The sequence below is a fragment of the Halichoerus grypus genome, chromosome 13 (genome assembly GCF_964656455.1).
Source record: "Halichoerus grypus chromosome 13, mHalGry1.hap1.1, whole genome shotgun sequence".
Taxonomy (NCBI): Eukaryota; Metazoa; Chordata; class Mammalia; order Carnivora; family Phocidae; genus Halichoerus; species Halichoerus grypus.
The window spans coordinates 21,455,543-21,472,455 of NC_135724.1; the positions used below are offsets into that span (position 1 = coordinate 21,455,543).

Sequence of the window (16,913 nt, forward strand, 5' to 3'; positions counted from 1 at the left end):
AGCCATCATACCGAGAGATCTTATTCCCGTCTTTCACATAACTAAATGCACAAAGTCACACAGATGATAAACAGCAGCACCATTTTCAAATCCAGCCATTTAGACTTACTTAAGTGACATATGTTTAACCATTATAGGTTATAGGAACCACACTCTACCTATGTATAGATTGGATATAGACTTCCATTCAAAAGACTTTGTAAGTTATTATGTGCATGTCTTTATATAGAAATTTTATCATATTTAAATTTAAGAACATTCACATTTTTTTCGCAGTAGAGTGAGTGATCCTAACTGTATTTCAGAAAGATAACTAGAGATGGTGAGGAGGATGGATTAGAAGGCAAGAAGCTATTGTCAGAGATCAGATCAGTGATGATGGAGATGATAGAATAAAGGGGGCATTGCTGAGCTGTGGCTGAGGTAGACTTGACAGGACAGAATACTAATAGCAGAGCCAAGAGGCCAGGAGGAGTAAAATATGACTTGGGTTTTTTGTTTGGTCGACAGGATGGAAGGTACTAACATATACCAAGAAAAGAGAGGAAAATATATTTAAGGAGAAGATAGTGAGTATGGTTTGGGGCAGGGTAAATTTAAGGTGGCTCCAGGAAATCCATATGGCTACATGAAGACAATTGGGCAAGAATTATTACCTCCAGTTTTCTTAGCTGCACACACTGAGATTCAAAGACTGCCAGGCTCATCGTAAGGTCACAGAGTTAAAGAGCTGCAGATGAGACTAAAATGAATGCCTACTTCTTTGTGGTAATGAGTGATCTTAGGGAACATAGGCTCTACGTGTATTATGTTTATTTCTTTCATTTTAAAGTCAGGTCAAATTATGAAAGAAAAGAGAAACTTAAAAATGATATACTTTATTGCTGTGGACTAGAAAGGAAATCATTTTGAGACACAGCATGAACAAAGTTGTACTGTTCCTTCCGATTATCATACTGCACTAAACACCACTCTGGCCAGTCCAAGCTATATTGTCCCTTTTGAATCCTGAGGGGCTCCTAAAGATCGCTATGAGTTTAGAGCACTCACACACTGGAGAGAATAGACTAAGCCTCACACTTGAATCCTGGCTTCTCCCCACACACTTTCTACTGGTACCTCAGTTGGCACAGGATTACTCGTGACAGCCATCTATTTCATTCTTCTACAGAAGAACGAACGGTGAAAGCCAGGATTCGTTTGAACTCAGCTCAATGAACAAGTGGGTCCCACTAGGGCACTTGCCATTTTTCTCTGTCTTTCCTTCTACTTCTCTCTGTTGCTTTCTTTTCACTCTCCCTCTCAACTTCTCCCATGCTGCCACCAACCCCCAAAATATAACATCTTTGTAGGTGTATCAAACAGGTTACATTTCCCTTGGCTGGTAAACTTTACAGAAAGTGAATGCAGTCTGCATTCAAGGATGAAGGAAGAAGCTGCCTCATCCCAGAATACTCTGCCTACCAATGGGGGTCCATTTTAGACTGGTTCTATATAGGAGGAGGTTTAATATGGAAGAAAAGATATGGATCTCAGGATTCAGCCAAATCAACAGACCAACATTTATGTAGATCCCAGTTGCCCTACCAAAATCCTCATCTCTTGAGGAACATAATGATGACATTCCATCCTTATGTGAGAGGCACAGTAGGTTTGCAGAGTACATTTGTAAATAGGTGTTGTTCTCTACAGAATTTTGGGATTTGGAAACACAGTGTTTCTCTGAAGCAAATTGAGCTTTTACATGTTGATCTCTTTGGCTGCCTTTAATTGGCAATACAGAAAACCCAAATGTTGATGAGGAGGAGAGAAAGTAAAAAAAATGCCCAAGGAATAAAATGGAAAGGTCTATTAAGAAAGCTTCCTTGCTTTTCTGATTCCTTCTTTTTTTTTAAGTTTTTATTTAAATTTCAGTTAGTTAACATATTAGTAATATTAGTTTGGGTGTCTGATTCCTTCTAAGTGAAATGTTTACAGAGTGGTTTTATGCTTTAATCTTTTTTTTCAAGATTTTATTTATTTATTTATTTATTTATTTATTTATTTATTAATTTGACAGAGAGAGAGAGAGAGAGAGCACAAGCAGGGGCAGCAGCAGGGAGAGGGAGAAGCAGGCTCCCACTGAGCAGAGAGCCTGATGTGGGGTTCGATCCCAGGACCCTGGGATCATGATCTGAGCTGAAGGGAAACACTTAACCAACTGAGCTACCCAGTGGCCTCTATGCTTTAATCTTAAATAAAATTTCCCAAACCCGAACATGTTTATATTCAAATGTACTTGCTCAACTGTCAATAACTAATGATATATAATAATGATACCAGCCATATAGGCATTCAAATAAATATTTCAAAATGCCATTTCAAATGATATGGCAAACTAGATACTATATGAAAAACCCTTCTGTTATGGCACATCTAAAATGCAGACTCAGCTGAGCATGGAGCCTGATGTGGGGCTCCATCTCATAACCCTGAGATCACAACCTGAGCTGAAACCAAGGCTCAGATGTCTAATTGACTGTGCCACCCAGGTGCCCCCACAATTTATTCTTATAGAAGAAATTGGAATTTACCCAATATCAAATTAGACTTACAAATCAAACTTCAAAGTCTTAAAATCATGAAACATTTCAAGGAGAAAGTGTTGAGAAAAATTATGAACAATAATAGATTGTAATCTTGAAACCAGACATATACAGAACACATTTGCCTACAAGTGGCAAGTGAAAAGAGGAACAACATGGGGTGTCTGAGTGGCTCAGTTGGTTAAGTGTCAGACTCTTGATTTTGGCTCAGGTCACGATCTCAGGATCGTGATACCTAGCCCTGCATCAGGTTCCACACTTAGCATGGAGTCTGCTTAAGATTCTCTCTCTCCCTCTTCCTCTGGTCCTCCTCTCTCTCTCTCTCTCTCTCTCTCTCAAATAATAAATAAATAAAACCTTTAAAAAAGAGAGAAATAATAATTTCTACCAAATATTAGATACTCCTGTATGGCCTTTACATATGCAACCTAATTTAATCCTAACAAAAACTTTGAGAGCTAAGTATTATTATTCACTCTTTATTATACAGTAAAGTCAGGCTCAGAGAAATTATGTGGTTTTCTTGAGATCACATGAAGTCAATGACAGAGTTGGGATTACAACCTGGCCACTGTGGTTCTTTCATATCCTGTTCTGTTAATATACAGCCTAATTCTGTTTTCTGTTCATCACTTTGAAAATCAAGGAAATAAAAAAAAAAACCCTGGTTATTATATATTCACATGCTTGTCTTTTTTCAAGGAAGTTTCCTATAAATCCTATAAATGACTTTATTTGATGCTTTAAACAATCCCACTTTAAAAAAACACACACAGACCATGGAGGTATATTATCTCTGCATACTGATCAGTGATGGGCAGAGCTGAGATTCCACATGGTCTCCAAAGTCCCTGCTCAAGATCTCCTGCAGTTGCCTTTATGCCACAGTATACATCTAAAGAGATGGTGCATTAGGTACTGGTAGCACCTACCTGTTGTCACCTTCTCTGGAGAAAAAGACCGTGAAGGTTTGAATGTTCCCTTTTGCTTCTGCAGGTGGGCGCCAGCTGAGACGGACAAACCGACTGGAAACCAACACAGGGACCACATCTCTGGGAGCGGAAGGGAGGACACTGGAGCTTGGGATAGCTAGGGAGGAAGAAGAGGAGGCTGTCAGCGGTGTTGGTGCCATGGACGGGAAATGTGCAGGAAGGCAAAACATTAGCAAACATAGAATCATCCATTCTAAAGGAAGGAAAAAACACAAGGGAAAGCAACCAAACTAATGGAATCAAAGATATATTAGAATTCCTTGGAGCTTATGAAAGGGTGGCTAATTAATAACATATATGATTCTACTGCATATTTGTCCAATTTCCATTACTAACGGGATCCATAACAAAAAATGTTCTGTTTAGGCATGACACAGAGACACATAGCCATGGATAAATGCCTCAGGTAACCAAACAGTTATTGTAAAACCTTATTCTACTCAGAGACTGTTTATCCTGTTTTAGATACAATTTGAAGGAACAACAAATCAAAGTCGATGGAAGCTAACCAAAAGTAGAAAGAGTTCTTACAGACTACCTGCTGGAAAGGAACTGACAGAAAAAAAATTCTACCAGACATAAAGATACACATTTGTCCCACGCTTGTAGAGTATCACTGCATGTATGGCAAAATTTAACAATTGTTATTCACAGGAATAAATCATCCACAATTGAAGAACTCATTTTTTAAATATTCGGGGCATTTATAATCTATAATAGAATTTTCTATTAAATGTGTATATTCATAATTCATCTTCTTATTTTTTTCAAGTTCCCAAGGGTAGGAAACATATGTTTCATTTTGACAGGTGATTTCTAGCCCCAAATCACAAGGACCCATTTGCCTACATTTAATCTTCAAACTGGCTTTTGTGGGCTATTTTCTCTAGTTCTTATCAAAATTAGTCTCCATCCTTAAATTCACTTTCTCCAGGGGCTGGCTGAATCACTATTCCTACTGTGCACTCACTCCTGTTAGCTAGAAAATCCACTGGGGTGAGGGCAGCTCTCTCACTTCCCAATGGTTCCAGAAACATTATCAATGGACAATACATATCAGTTACATACAGAAATAAGTTTTAAAGAACTGCAGAAAGCTTTCAGAGTTATTTCTGGCTCCATATATTCGTAGCCAACTTCTTTATATGTAAAATTTCCCCTTGCTTTTTTGGTCAACACAGTATTTGAAACAAATGATAGGTGGGCAGCAAGTTAGTCAATCTTTTGTGGAGAGTGGTGAGGGGAGAGAGAAGATTGATGCCTGGATATGTAGCATCTGTCTGAAAAATGTGGGTGATATTAAGCCTCCTAACAAAAACCTGTACTTCCACATACCATGGACATCTCAAAGTAGCACACTTTATGTGAATTTATCCTCCCCACCCCCTTCACTGTCCACTCGGCCTGCTTCTCCTCCTGGGCTGCTCAACTCAGTTGTATCTACACTGTCCTCACAACTGTACAGCCCAGAAGCCTAAAAGGTACCCCCTACCCCTGACTCTCTCTCACTCATCCTTTCTAGGATTCCTCCTCCTGGACATCTGGTAAACCTACTCCATGTTAGCTCCACCGCCACACCATCATTCTGTCTTCCTAGAACTGTCACAGCTATCTCTGCTTTCTCCAGCTCCTCTGCTTTCCTTCCACTCATCTCCCTCAAATGTATTCTGTGTACAGACAGCATCCTGAATAAGCTTGTAAAAAGACACACCTGGTCATATTACTCTACTATTTATTTATCCTCAGGGTCTACTCTTTACCTCAGGAAATCCCTAAACTTTGAAATGGGCCTATTGGCCTGGCTCTTGTTGATCACTTTTCTTAGTTTGGTTTCCTCCACAAGGAGGCCCTGAGAAACGGATTTAAGTGCAAATAGTTTATTTGGAAGGTGATCCAAGGAAGTTGGGAAGTGAGACAGCGGGGAGTAAAGGCTAGAAAAAAATGACTTATCTGCCAGTTAGCACTGTGAGAAACTGGATGGCAACTCCACGGGGGACTCTGCGGGCCAGTGTGGCCCCGGCCTCTAAGTTATCTGTCTTGAAAGAAGCAGGCTGAGGTGATTATCCACCACTCCTCCACCACTGATTGAGGGTGATTCCAAGGGCCATCCTGTATAACAGCCTAGTATATTTCTGTTGCCAGAAAAATACCACTTTGGGGAGAGGCTTGCAAAGTTTCCACAGTAAGCAGCATCCATTAGCTCTACTCATCCAAAAAATATGCCTATCCAATGCCAACCCTTCTAGGTACAGAGGAGTCAATGGCAAAAAAATAGGCGAGGGCATTCCTCATCAAGCTCACATGGAGGCTCCCTGGCTTTCTCCCCCCGCATCAGATGGGGAATGTGCTCAGTTCATAACAAGGTTTGAGGGAGGAACATGCCACACAACAGCACGAACACCTAATCATCACACCTATGAATGATAAGAGGATCTGGAGGCTCCTTGGCTTTTTGCTGCTTGCGCTAAGCAGGCTCTCCCCATGTGGATCCACTTTTGACTCCCCGAAGCCTTCCCATAGCAGCTCCCACTCTAACAGACCCATCTCATCCACCTAACTCCTACTGTCCCCCTTCACTTAGTTTAGTGTTATCTCCTCTGGAAAGAATGACCCAAAGTATTTGCAAAATATCTAACAAATGATAGTTAATATCTATAATATAAAACAAGTCCAAAAATCAATATAATAATAAAGAATCTTATCTTAAAGTAGGGTTCAACATGACAGTAAAAGAAATGTGCATTAAAATAAAATCTAAAAAGTCTGTCAGAATAAAGTATATTAAAAAAAATCTGTCAGAGTAGTAAGACTTTAAAGAATGTTAGTATCTAGGGTTGGTCAGGATGTGACACTCTCTTACACTGTCAGCTGAAGTTTATAAGAGTAGCCTTTTTAGCAGATAATTGGCAAAGTCCGTTAAAATGAAAAATATTCATACCCTCAGACCATTCTCAGGTTTATAAATTTATCATCTAAAACACCCCCAAGTAACCCCTTTATCCATGCATCCTTGCAAAATCATAGCTCATTTTCTCAAAATGTAATACCTATATATCTTCCAGTTTAAAGCAAATGGGATCATTACTAGATTTTTTTTTCTACAAAAGATTTTCTAAAAACAAAATGTGATCCATGATGACTTATAAAAATCTTTTGAGAATTCTCAAGAAGTTAGACAAATTTGTTTTAAAAGAACAGGAGAGAAATTTTCAATTCCTTTTTCCCCAAAAGCCCCTCACTTAGAGATGGTATCGCATCAAAAATGAGGTGGTTTCCCCACCTATTCAGGGACTGCCGAGAGGGAGAGAAATGGGAGTCTGTGCACGGATGCTTTTCTCCTCAGGCTTCCAAGAGTGCCTTCTCACAGAGCTAGTCTAGACGCAGATGACACAGATAAAGCTCAGAATAGAATTAATCATGGACTCTTTTACCTCAATTTAAACAGTCCTCATATGAAAAGGAACAGACACATTTTTAACAAAGGGATGACTTCTTTATACAGGGAATTAATTTTGTTCTTACTAATCCTCCATGCTTTCTCTCAACAGTAACTCCTCTCCACATAATATCTCAATAAGGAATCAATCAGGACTTTTTTTCTTTGCTCTTGGAGGCCTAATCTCCAGTCTGGTCCTAATCTCCCTGGCCTTACTGTTGCCATGGTTACAGCTTCTTTATCTGTTGTCATGGAGAAGAGGAGGCGAATTTACCATACTATAACATAGTCTTTTTTTAAATTTATTTATAAGAATCTCTTTACTAAAAAAAAAAAAAGAACAAAAAAAGAAAAAAAAAAGATTATCATAATAAAATCCAGGAAAAGGAAGTGATTTCTGAAAATAATAGAAATTCAAAGAATAGTTTTGAAACTTTGGTTTCTAAGTTACTCGTTACTACTACTACTATTTTATGATGTCAGTGCAATAGCCTTGGTAACAATTACATTATTGGGTTAATTTTTCTATAAAGCCATGTCCTGTCTAGATACCAGAGAGTTTGTCTCTCTTAGAATTTTACTATGTAATGTTTACAGACATTAATTTTTCCCTGAGCTTATTAACTGCCTGACCTCCACTCCCTATGAGGCACATGAATGATGATAAGATGTATTCACAAAAACACAAAAATATTTAATTTGCATTAAACATCAAACAAGCAATAGGCTTATTTCCTTGTCATTCCCCATACTGTTAACTAAGATACTATAAATGTAACCACCAGATCAACTAGATCTTTTATTCACATCATCTCCTTATTAGCCCGAAGATTTAAGTAAAATATAAATAAGTAACATTAGGGGCACCTGGGGGGCTCAGTCATTAAGCGTCTGCCTTCGGCTCAGGTCATGATCCCAGGGTCCTGGGGTCGAGTCCCACATCGGGCTCCCTGCTCCACAGAGAGCCTGCTTCTCCCTCTCCCACTCCCCCTGCTTGTGTTCCCTCTCTTGCTGTGTCTCTCTCTGTCAAATAAATAAATAAAATCTTTAAAAATAAATAAATAAATAACATTAGGGAAATTAAAGGAACATTTAATTGTTCTCAGGGCAAACTTTATTTCTTTTCCTTTTGTATTTTTTTCTTATTGTTCTCTTGACCCCAAACTCTAGCTTTTAATTTCCAAACGAAGAAGTAGATAAAATTTACATTTTGGTTTAAAGTTTTTATAGTTCACAAAGTAATTTTGCAAACTTACGAAAAAGATGCTCGGCTGTATATGGTTGAAATTACAAAGAATAACAATTTTTTTCTAAAGTTTCATGTTATTTCCAATATTCAAAGAATCATGGCTTTCTAGCTAGTATATTGAGAACTTTAGTAAAACTAAGAAATGTGAGTTAAAAAAAATAATGATTTGAAACCACTTTTTATTTTAAATTAATATGAATAGAAGTTAATGATCTCCATAATATTTCATTAAATTTTAATCTTTACATAAAAGAATTTATTGGGTTAGTCTCTAAAATGGAATAATCAATATTTATTGAATGTCTATCAAGTTCCTACTGTTATGCTTGAAGTGAGGAATTATTTTTAATTGTTTCTCTGCATTTTAGTGAAGATCAAGTGTAGTATCTGTTCTTATCAGTTTAGTATCTGATATGTTCTCTATCCCAGGACATGTATTCAATGGATTTTTGGAGCAGAGAGATGGAATAGGAGCTTGCTCCATCCACTCCATACATGGACCTAGTATTGCAGTACTTCCAGGAATGGTGCACCCCCCCACACACACAAAAATTATTTTTAAACTCCGGATTTTTCCCTAAGAGAATAGGAAACTACTTTTTAAGACATAAGGTGTATACATGTAAGACAATTACTAAGTTTGTGATAGTCTCTTATTTATAAACAAATTCCATCCTAAATTTTCAGTAGGGTGGTTGTTTAGAAATCAGACATACTATCTCATTAAACCATTTCTAGTCTGTTCCCAGAAACCTATTTATCATTTTACAAACTATCATAGTAGTACTGCTATGGAATTGGATCATACATATATGAATTTTCTTTGGTAAATCAATTTATGCATCCAATCATTAATCCATTCAATATCTATGGAAGGATTACTATGTGTCAGGCATTGAGTGAAGGCCTTTTTAAATCCATCTCCCAATTCCAGAGAGGAAAGCCAGCTCAGTCATTAGTAATTCTCCCTGCCCCAGCTTCACCAACAAGGATCCACCTCCTCTCACTTCCCACAATTCTTCTCCCATCCCAGCTCTATGTTATCACTTGTCTTGGGCAGAAGTAAGCCTGAGAAGGACACAGGGGAAGGTCTCTGGGGTCACTGACCTTAATCGGTTCCATGAAGACCTCATGCTTTCACCTCTGCTACTTTTGTGTGCTGCAACCTGAGCTGGAATGTCACCATTCCTGCCCTGGCTTAGAAGACTCTTTTTCTGGACTTTCACAGGAATAGGAGAAGTCCCCTCTGGAAACTTCTTACACTGAACTCTAATGGTCTAGTCATTTTTTTGGTATCTTATACCAAATTGTATTCTCTGTAAGAGTAGAAGCAAAGTCTACACTGTTCACCAATCTAATCCCCAAATCTAGTACCATATGTTTAGTGACATCCTAGGCATCCAATACATTCTTGTAGTGTTAACTAAATGAAAGGCATTGCACAATTGTGAAATTATAATGTTGAGACTCTAAGAAATTTCCTTTCAAAACCCTCAAAAATGGGTATTTGAGGTTATGTACTGGAAGGGGACAGAGCTATTACTACAAGCTGGTCATGCTAATCATTATTACTCTGCTAATAAATTACAAAGTAGATTAAAAAGCTGAACTCTGAGGAAGGTTCCAAGGGAATGTAGATTTATGATGAGACTACTTCATTTCAGACCAAATGAGAAGGGAACATGTTCCTAAAATCCAACTATGTGTCAAAAAATGTAGAAGATGTGTTCATATAGGAATAATTCTTAAGAGAAATAACGCTTTCATTACAAAGCAGAGCAGAAGCCTGAGAAGTTTGAGCTGATCTATGCATCCAGAAAAGAACCTGGGGATCTGTTATAGGAAGTGTGATTGTTATCCGCAAACTATATATCAAAGAGAATTGCCAGGACAAGGGTGTATGGTAAGAAGAATTACCTGTGTCCACACAAAGATATAAGATGAAAAAAAAAAATTCTAGAAGGTATTATCATATCAGCAGAGATAACTACATCTCTCAGAGTTTGAAGTCTTTTCAAAAGACAAAATGAGAGGAAAATAATATCTGGTAAACTGGTCAACCTAGACATGTGTGAACCAATTATATTCTTTATTTTCATTTTGTTTATTTAAGGAAGTAGCTTTTAAAAGGGTTTATCCAGAATGGAGCAGACGTCAGGCAGCTTGGGAAGGTGGCTAGTCCAACCTTTTTGTAAATAAGTGGATTCGACTAGAAAACCACAATTAAATAGATGGGAATTGGATCCCTGCTCTGCTACTCTGTGACTATGTGACTTGGAAAGCTATTTAGCTTCTCTGAGCCCTACACTCCACATTTAAAAACTGATCCAATTTATTTGACATGCAGGGCTATGTGATGATGTAAAATGGGTTTAAAGGGCTCTCACAGTACCTGGCATATTATAAATACTCAGTGAATGGTTATTGTTATTTATCTGTCCTCAGATTCAGAAAACAGAAAGTCTGCTTCTGCTGACCCAGTTTCATGATATCTGGTTGGAAATCTAGGATCCCTACTGGAAAGGCTTTGGGAAGGATTTGGGCTACTTCTGATAGGTCAAGTGAGTTGGGGACAAGGGTGCTTCCTCCATGCAAGGATAGGACTTGGTCATCTCAATATCTCTCCCTATTTCCTTTATCAGGTTGCAGAAAAAATTCATCCTTTGTTTTCCCTTTTTTGTCATCCTACACGTCTACTTCAGCAAGAATGTACTTCATTTCAGGTCTCTTCTCTCTTTGTATTTTCTTACTAATCATTGTACCCTTCCCATCTGTCACTATTCAAGGCTTTGTGAAGCCACCTTTAATCATCTCTCTCATCAATGTCTCTTCCTGGCATCTTTCATCAACTGTAGGAAAGCTCCACTTCTACCCAGTCCCCAGCTCCCTTTGTTTCCATCTTTCCCTTGAGTTTATGTCATTGAATTGCTAGTTATTATTTATCCCTTCTCCATGCCCAGGGACCCCAAATGTGCCATTTCAATCATTCCCCTGTCACCAGAGCTTCCTCTAGGGATAAAGACTGACAGGCTGTGACATCTCCCCTCCCATCTCTCATGTGCCTTTATCAACATTCACCTTGTCCCAGCCATATGGCGCTTTGTCCCGGGCTGCCATGCAATCCTCTTCTCCAGCCATGGAGAACACCTAAAGAACACATGCATTGCTGATACAAATCAGCATGGTAGGCCTTATGAAGCAGTGGTTTTTTTTTTTCATGCAATTTCCTTTGGTAATAAGACACTACCAAAATAAAATAACTAACAAGCTGTGTTGTTAAGAAAAAAATAATTGAATCAGTGTTAGGTAGTCTTAATTTTTTTTTTAAGTTTTTAAGTTTTTTAAGTTTTTGTATGAATTTTTGTGGTAAGAAACTCAAGTAAAAGTAAATTGAAAATAATACAAATTAAGTAGGAAGAACTAAGAGTTTAAGTTACTCTCTTTAGTAATATAGATACTATTAAGAACTGCTTTTACTATTTCTGGATACTAAGTCACCCACTGCTCAAAAAAAAAAGGTGCAATCTCGCTTGATGGCTCAGTGAGTTCTACTAATGGCAAACTTCCAACTTTGTCCATGGGATTTAAAATAAATTTTAAAATAATTTATTTAAAGTTACCATGTAAGTGTACCCGTGGAAATGCTCATTGCCAGGATGGGCTAGTTTCAGTGTTCTGAAATGCCTCTGAGAATCAGAATTTCAGAACAACACACTCACCAAATGATATCTTTCTGGTAGACAAGAAGAGAAAGAGTGTGGGAGGCAGCATCTCAGGCCAGGAGTGCATTGACAGGGCATGGAGGTTTATTAAGCATCCATGTGCAGTACACTTGGCTCTAACCCCTAGCTACTCATCCTCAAATTTTATAGCCTCCAAAACATATTAAAGGGAAATAAAAAAGAATAAAAGAGGATATAAAACTAAGATAAATTATTACTTATTCCAATTATGTTTATACAAGTAGAGCCTTATATCACCACTATGAAGTCACTGAAAAACTATAGGGGGACACAGAATGCATATGAGAGATGTTTCCTTAGAACCCTCTTTCTTTTTTAGTTCGATACATCAGAGAAAGAGAAAGAGAGAGAGCGAGAGACAGAAAGAGAGGAGAGCACAAGCAAGAGAGGCAATCCAATTCTATTTAGTCCCTTTTCTGGGAAGTGAGATAGTGAGCATGGAGAACTTGCAGCCACAGTTGAGTGATCACTCACATAAGCTCACATTTTTTTTTTTCTTTTTTAATGTACTGAAGTAAGGAAAATGATAGTAAAGCTGTAAACCATAAAAGAGGCTTATTGGCCTGAACCTAGCACTCATACTTCAAATCCATTAAGTAGGCAAACAAAAGGAATAACCATCAGAGATGATTAGGTAATAAAAACACATTATATAATCATAAATTGTGGTTGTGAATCAAATTCCAGTATTCTTTTTGGTGACTCTAAATAGAACAGTATTAATTCCCACAGAAAAAGATGGGTCTTTTACAAAGTCTTGTTTGATTTTTTAAATAATCAACAAATGTGTTGATTTACCCAAAGGCCCATTTCAATTTGAATTATGGTTGGCAAATCTATTGAATAATTCCAAATATAACATACGGCATGTATTATTTTGAAATATAGGACACAGGTATTCAGCTATGATAATAAATGTATCTATGTCAAGTTTGATTCTTGGTTGCTATTACAACTAAAGCAAAATATATGTTTGACCTATGTTCATCATCATGAAGATGTATGATGGATGACATTTTTTCTGGAGCAAAGTGAAAAGAATCCTAGGATTGCAATTAGGAGGTAGGTTATATTGTCTTTCAGTAAGTAGCTGGACAGATAGCTTCTAGGTTAAGGTAGGTTATAAGATTGCTACCACTAAGGTTCTATCATGCTGGGAAACAAAGTATCTTCCATCTTTGTCTCTTTTTCCTGTTTGTTTTCCTACTTATTTCTCTCTTTTTTTCTCTGAAGCTGATTCATCCAAATTTGAAACAGAATCTGGAACCCAATGGCAGTTTCACAGCCCACTTTGGGGATAATGACTGTATTTAAAGATAACATAATACAGAAAAAAAAAAGTTTGGAATTAGGATGTTAAAACAATGGAATTCTGTGCCAGAGTCACTACTGACGATACAACCTTATTATAAGGTCTTCTGTCTCTGAATTTTTTCCATCATCAAAACCTATGGGGAGGCAGTTGTGAGAATATGACAAAAAAAAAAAAAAACCCATAAAGAAAAATAAATATTACCATATTGAAATTAAAGCTTTTGTACGGAAAAGCATAATGAATGAGGTTGAAATATGCATGACAAACTGGAACAATATTTTTAATAATATTACAAAGGACTGATTTTCCTAATGTGCAAACTGTTGTCACAAATTAACTAAACTAATCAAGAGAAGAAAGCAAGTAAGAAGGGCAGTCAGAAAAGATGGGAAAATAGTATAAGTATATGCAACTTTCATTTCAATATGTTTGAAAATTCTTATTATCTCCTCAGAATAATTACTAATTCCACCAAAAATAATTATGTCACTATAAGGGATGTCAGCATAAAAATAAAAAGTACTGAGCACCTGGGTGGCTCACTCAGTTAAGCATCTGACTGGAGATTTCAGCCCAGGTCATGAGATTGAGCCCCATGTCAGGCTCTGCACTCAGCAGGGAGTCTGCTTCTCTCCCTTTCCCACTGGTCTTCCCTCCCACCCCCACTCACATGTGCCCTCTTTGTGTCATTTTCAAGTTCTTTCATCAGTGTTTTATAATTTCCAGATTATAGATCGTTCATCTCTTTGGTTAGGTTTATTTTTAGGTATCTTATTTTTGGTGCAATTGTAAATGGGATGGTTTTCTTAATTTCTCTTTCTGCTACTTCATTATTAGTGTATAGAAATGTAAGAGTTTTCTGTACATTGATTTTGTATCCTGTGATTTTACTAAATTCATTTATCAGTTCTAGCAATTTCTTTGATGGGAGTTTTTAGGGTTTTCTATATATAGTATCATGTCATCTGCAACTAGTGAAAATTTTACTTCTTGTTTACTAATTTGGATACCTTTTATTTCTTTTTGTTGTCTGATTTCTGTGGCTGGGACTTCTAGTACTGTGTTGAATAAAAATGGTGAGAGTGGACATCTTTGTCTTGTTCCTGACCTTAGGGAAAAGTTCTCTATTTTTTCCCATTAAAGATGATGCTAGCTTCACATTTTTCATACATGGGCTTTATTATGTTGGGGTATGTTCCCTCTAAACCTACTTTGCTGAGGTTTTTTATCATGAATAGATGTTGTACTTTGTCTTATGCTTTCTCTGCAGCTATTGCAATGATCATATTGTTTTTATCCTTTCTCTTGTTGATGTGACGTATCACGTTGATTGATTTGCAACCACCCTTGCATTCCAGGAATAAATCCCACTTGATCATGGTGAATGGTTTTTTTAATGTATTGTTGGATTAAGTTTGCAATATTTTGTTGAGGATTTTTGCATTTGTGTTCATCAGAGATACGGGCCTGCAGTTCTCTTTTCTTGGTAGAGTCTTTATCTGGTTTTGATATCAGGGTAATGCTTGCCTCACTGAATGAATTTAGAAGCTTTCCTTCCTCTTCTATTTTTTGGGGCAATATGAGAAGAATAGGTATTAATTCTTCTTTAAATGTTTGGTAGAATTCACCTGTGGAAGCCATCTGATCCTGGACTTTTTTTTGTTGGAAGTTTTTAGATTACTGATTCAAAGTCATTACTAGTAATCAGTCTGTTCAAATTTTCTATTTCTTCCTGGTTTAGTTTCGGGAAGTTATATGTTTCTAGGAATTTATCTATTTCTTCTAGGTTGTCCAATATGTTGGCATAAAAGTTTTCATGTTATTCTCTTTAATCCTTTGTATTTTAGTGGTGTCAATTATTTTTTTCTCTGCTTTCATTTCTGATTTTGTTTATTTATATCCTCTTTGTCTCTCTCTCTCTTTTTTTTTTTTTTGATGAGTCTGGCCAAAGATTTATCAATGTTGTTGATCTTTTCAAAGAACCAGCTACTGGTCTCATTGAACTGTTCTACTGTGTTTTTTGTTTTGTTTTGGTTTTGGTTTTAGTTTCTATTTCTTTTATTGCTGCTCCAATCTATTATTTCCTTCCTTCTACTGGTTTGGGGTTTTATTTTTTCTTGATTTTCTAGCTCCCTTAGGTGTAAGGTTAGGTTGTTTACCTGAGACTTTTCTTGCTTGTTGAGGTAGGCCTGTATCGCTATAAAATCCCTCTTAGAACAGCTTTTGTTGCATCCCAAAGATTTTGGACCATTTCATTTTCATTTATTTCCATATATATTTTTTTATTTCCTCTTTGATTTCTTCACTGATCCATTCACTGTTTAATAGCATGTTATTTAACCTCCATGTATTTGTGTTCTTTCCAGATATTTTTCTTGTGATTGCTTTCTAGTTTCATAGCATTGTGGTCAGAAAAGGTGCATGGTATGATTCCAATCTTTTTTAATTTGTTGAGACTTGTTTTGTGGCCTAACATGTAATCTATTCTGGAGAATGTTCCATGTACACTTGAAAAGAATGTATATTCTGCTGTTTTAGCATGGAATGTTCTGGATATATCTGTTAAATCTATCTGGTCCAATATGTCATTCAAAACCACAGTTTCCTTGTTGATTCTCTGGATGATCTACCCATTAATGCAAGTGAGGTGTTACAGTGCCCTACTATTAGTGCATTACTATCAATTAGCTCCTTTATGTTTGTTACTAGCTGCTTTAGGTATTTGATTTCTCCCATGTTGGGTGTATAGATATTTACAATTGTTAGATCTTCTTGTTAGATTGTTCCCTTTATAATTACATAGTGTCCTTCTTTGTCTCTTGTTACAGTCTTTGTTTTAAAGTCTTTTTTGTCTGATATCAGTATTGCTACCCTAGCTTTCTCTTAATTGCCATTTGCATGATAAATGCTGTTCCATCCCTTCATTTTCAATCTGCCTGTGTCTTTAGGTCTGAAATGAGTCTTTTGTAGACAGCATATAGATGGGTCTTGCTTTTTTATCCATCTCTCACCCTATGTCTTTTGATTGGACATTGACTGTAAATTAGTCCATTTACAAAGTAATTATTAATAGATATATACTTACTGTCATTTTGTTACTTGTTTTATGGTTGATTTTGTAGTTTTTCTTTGTTCCTTTCTTCTCTTGCTCTTCTCTCATGGTTTGCTGAGTTTCTTTAATGATATACTTGGATTCCTTTCTCTTTATTTTTTGCATATTACTAGTTTTTGACTTTTAGGTACCGTTAGGTTTATATATAACATCTTATGCATACATATAGTGGTCTATATTAAGATGATGGCTGCTTAAGTCTGAGCCCATTCTTTACCCCTCTCCCCCCACTTTTTAGGTATATGGTATTATACTTTACATTCTTTCATTTTGTGAATCCCTTGACTGATTTTTATAGCTATACTTAATTTTACTGCATTTGTGCTTCTTACTTTTCTTGCTCCTCCTTATCATCTTTCCTTTCTACTCAAAGAGTCCCCATTAACATTTCTTGAGAGCTGGTTTAGTGGTCATGAATTCTTTTAACTTTTGTCTGTCTGGGAAACTCTATCTCTCCTTCCATTCTGAATGACAGCCTTGC

At 36.8% G+C, this 16,913-nt stretch overlaps 1 protein-coding gene and 2 non-coding genes across 4 annotated transcripts in view; 1 reads left to right on the plus strand and 2 right to left on the minus strand.

Annotated features, from left to right (window-relative positions):
* DCC (DCC netrin 1 receptor) overlaps positions 1 to 16,913 on the minus strand; it is a 1,153,179-nt gene that overhangs the window by 351,033 nt on the left and 785,233 nt on the right. For both annotated transcript variants that reach the window (XM_078060292.1, XM_078060291.1), the window contains exon 8: positions 3,518 to 3,674. In XM_078060292.1, the coding sequence (XP_077916418.1) occupies positions 3,518 to 3,674 (157 nt within the window). The remainder of the gene's footprint in view (positions 1 to 3,517; positions 3,675 to 16,913) is intronic.
* LOC118543553 (small nucleolar RNA U13) lies at positions 5,907 to 6,010 on the minus strand. The gene has a single exon (XR_004921134.1). It is a non-coding gene; the product is annotated as a small nucleolar RNA U13 (small nucleolar RNA).
* Positions 8,611 to 8,800, plus strand: LOC118543551 (U2 spliceosomal RNA). The gene has a single exon (XR_004921132.1). It is a non-coding gene; the product is annotated as a U2 spliceosomal RNA (small nuclear RNA).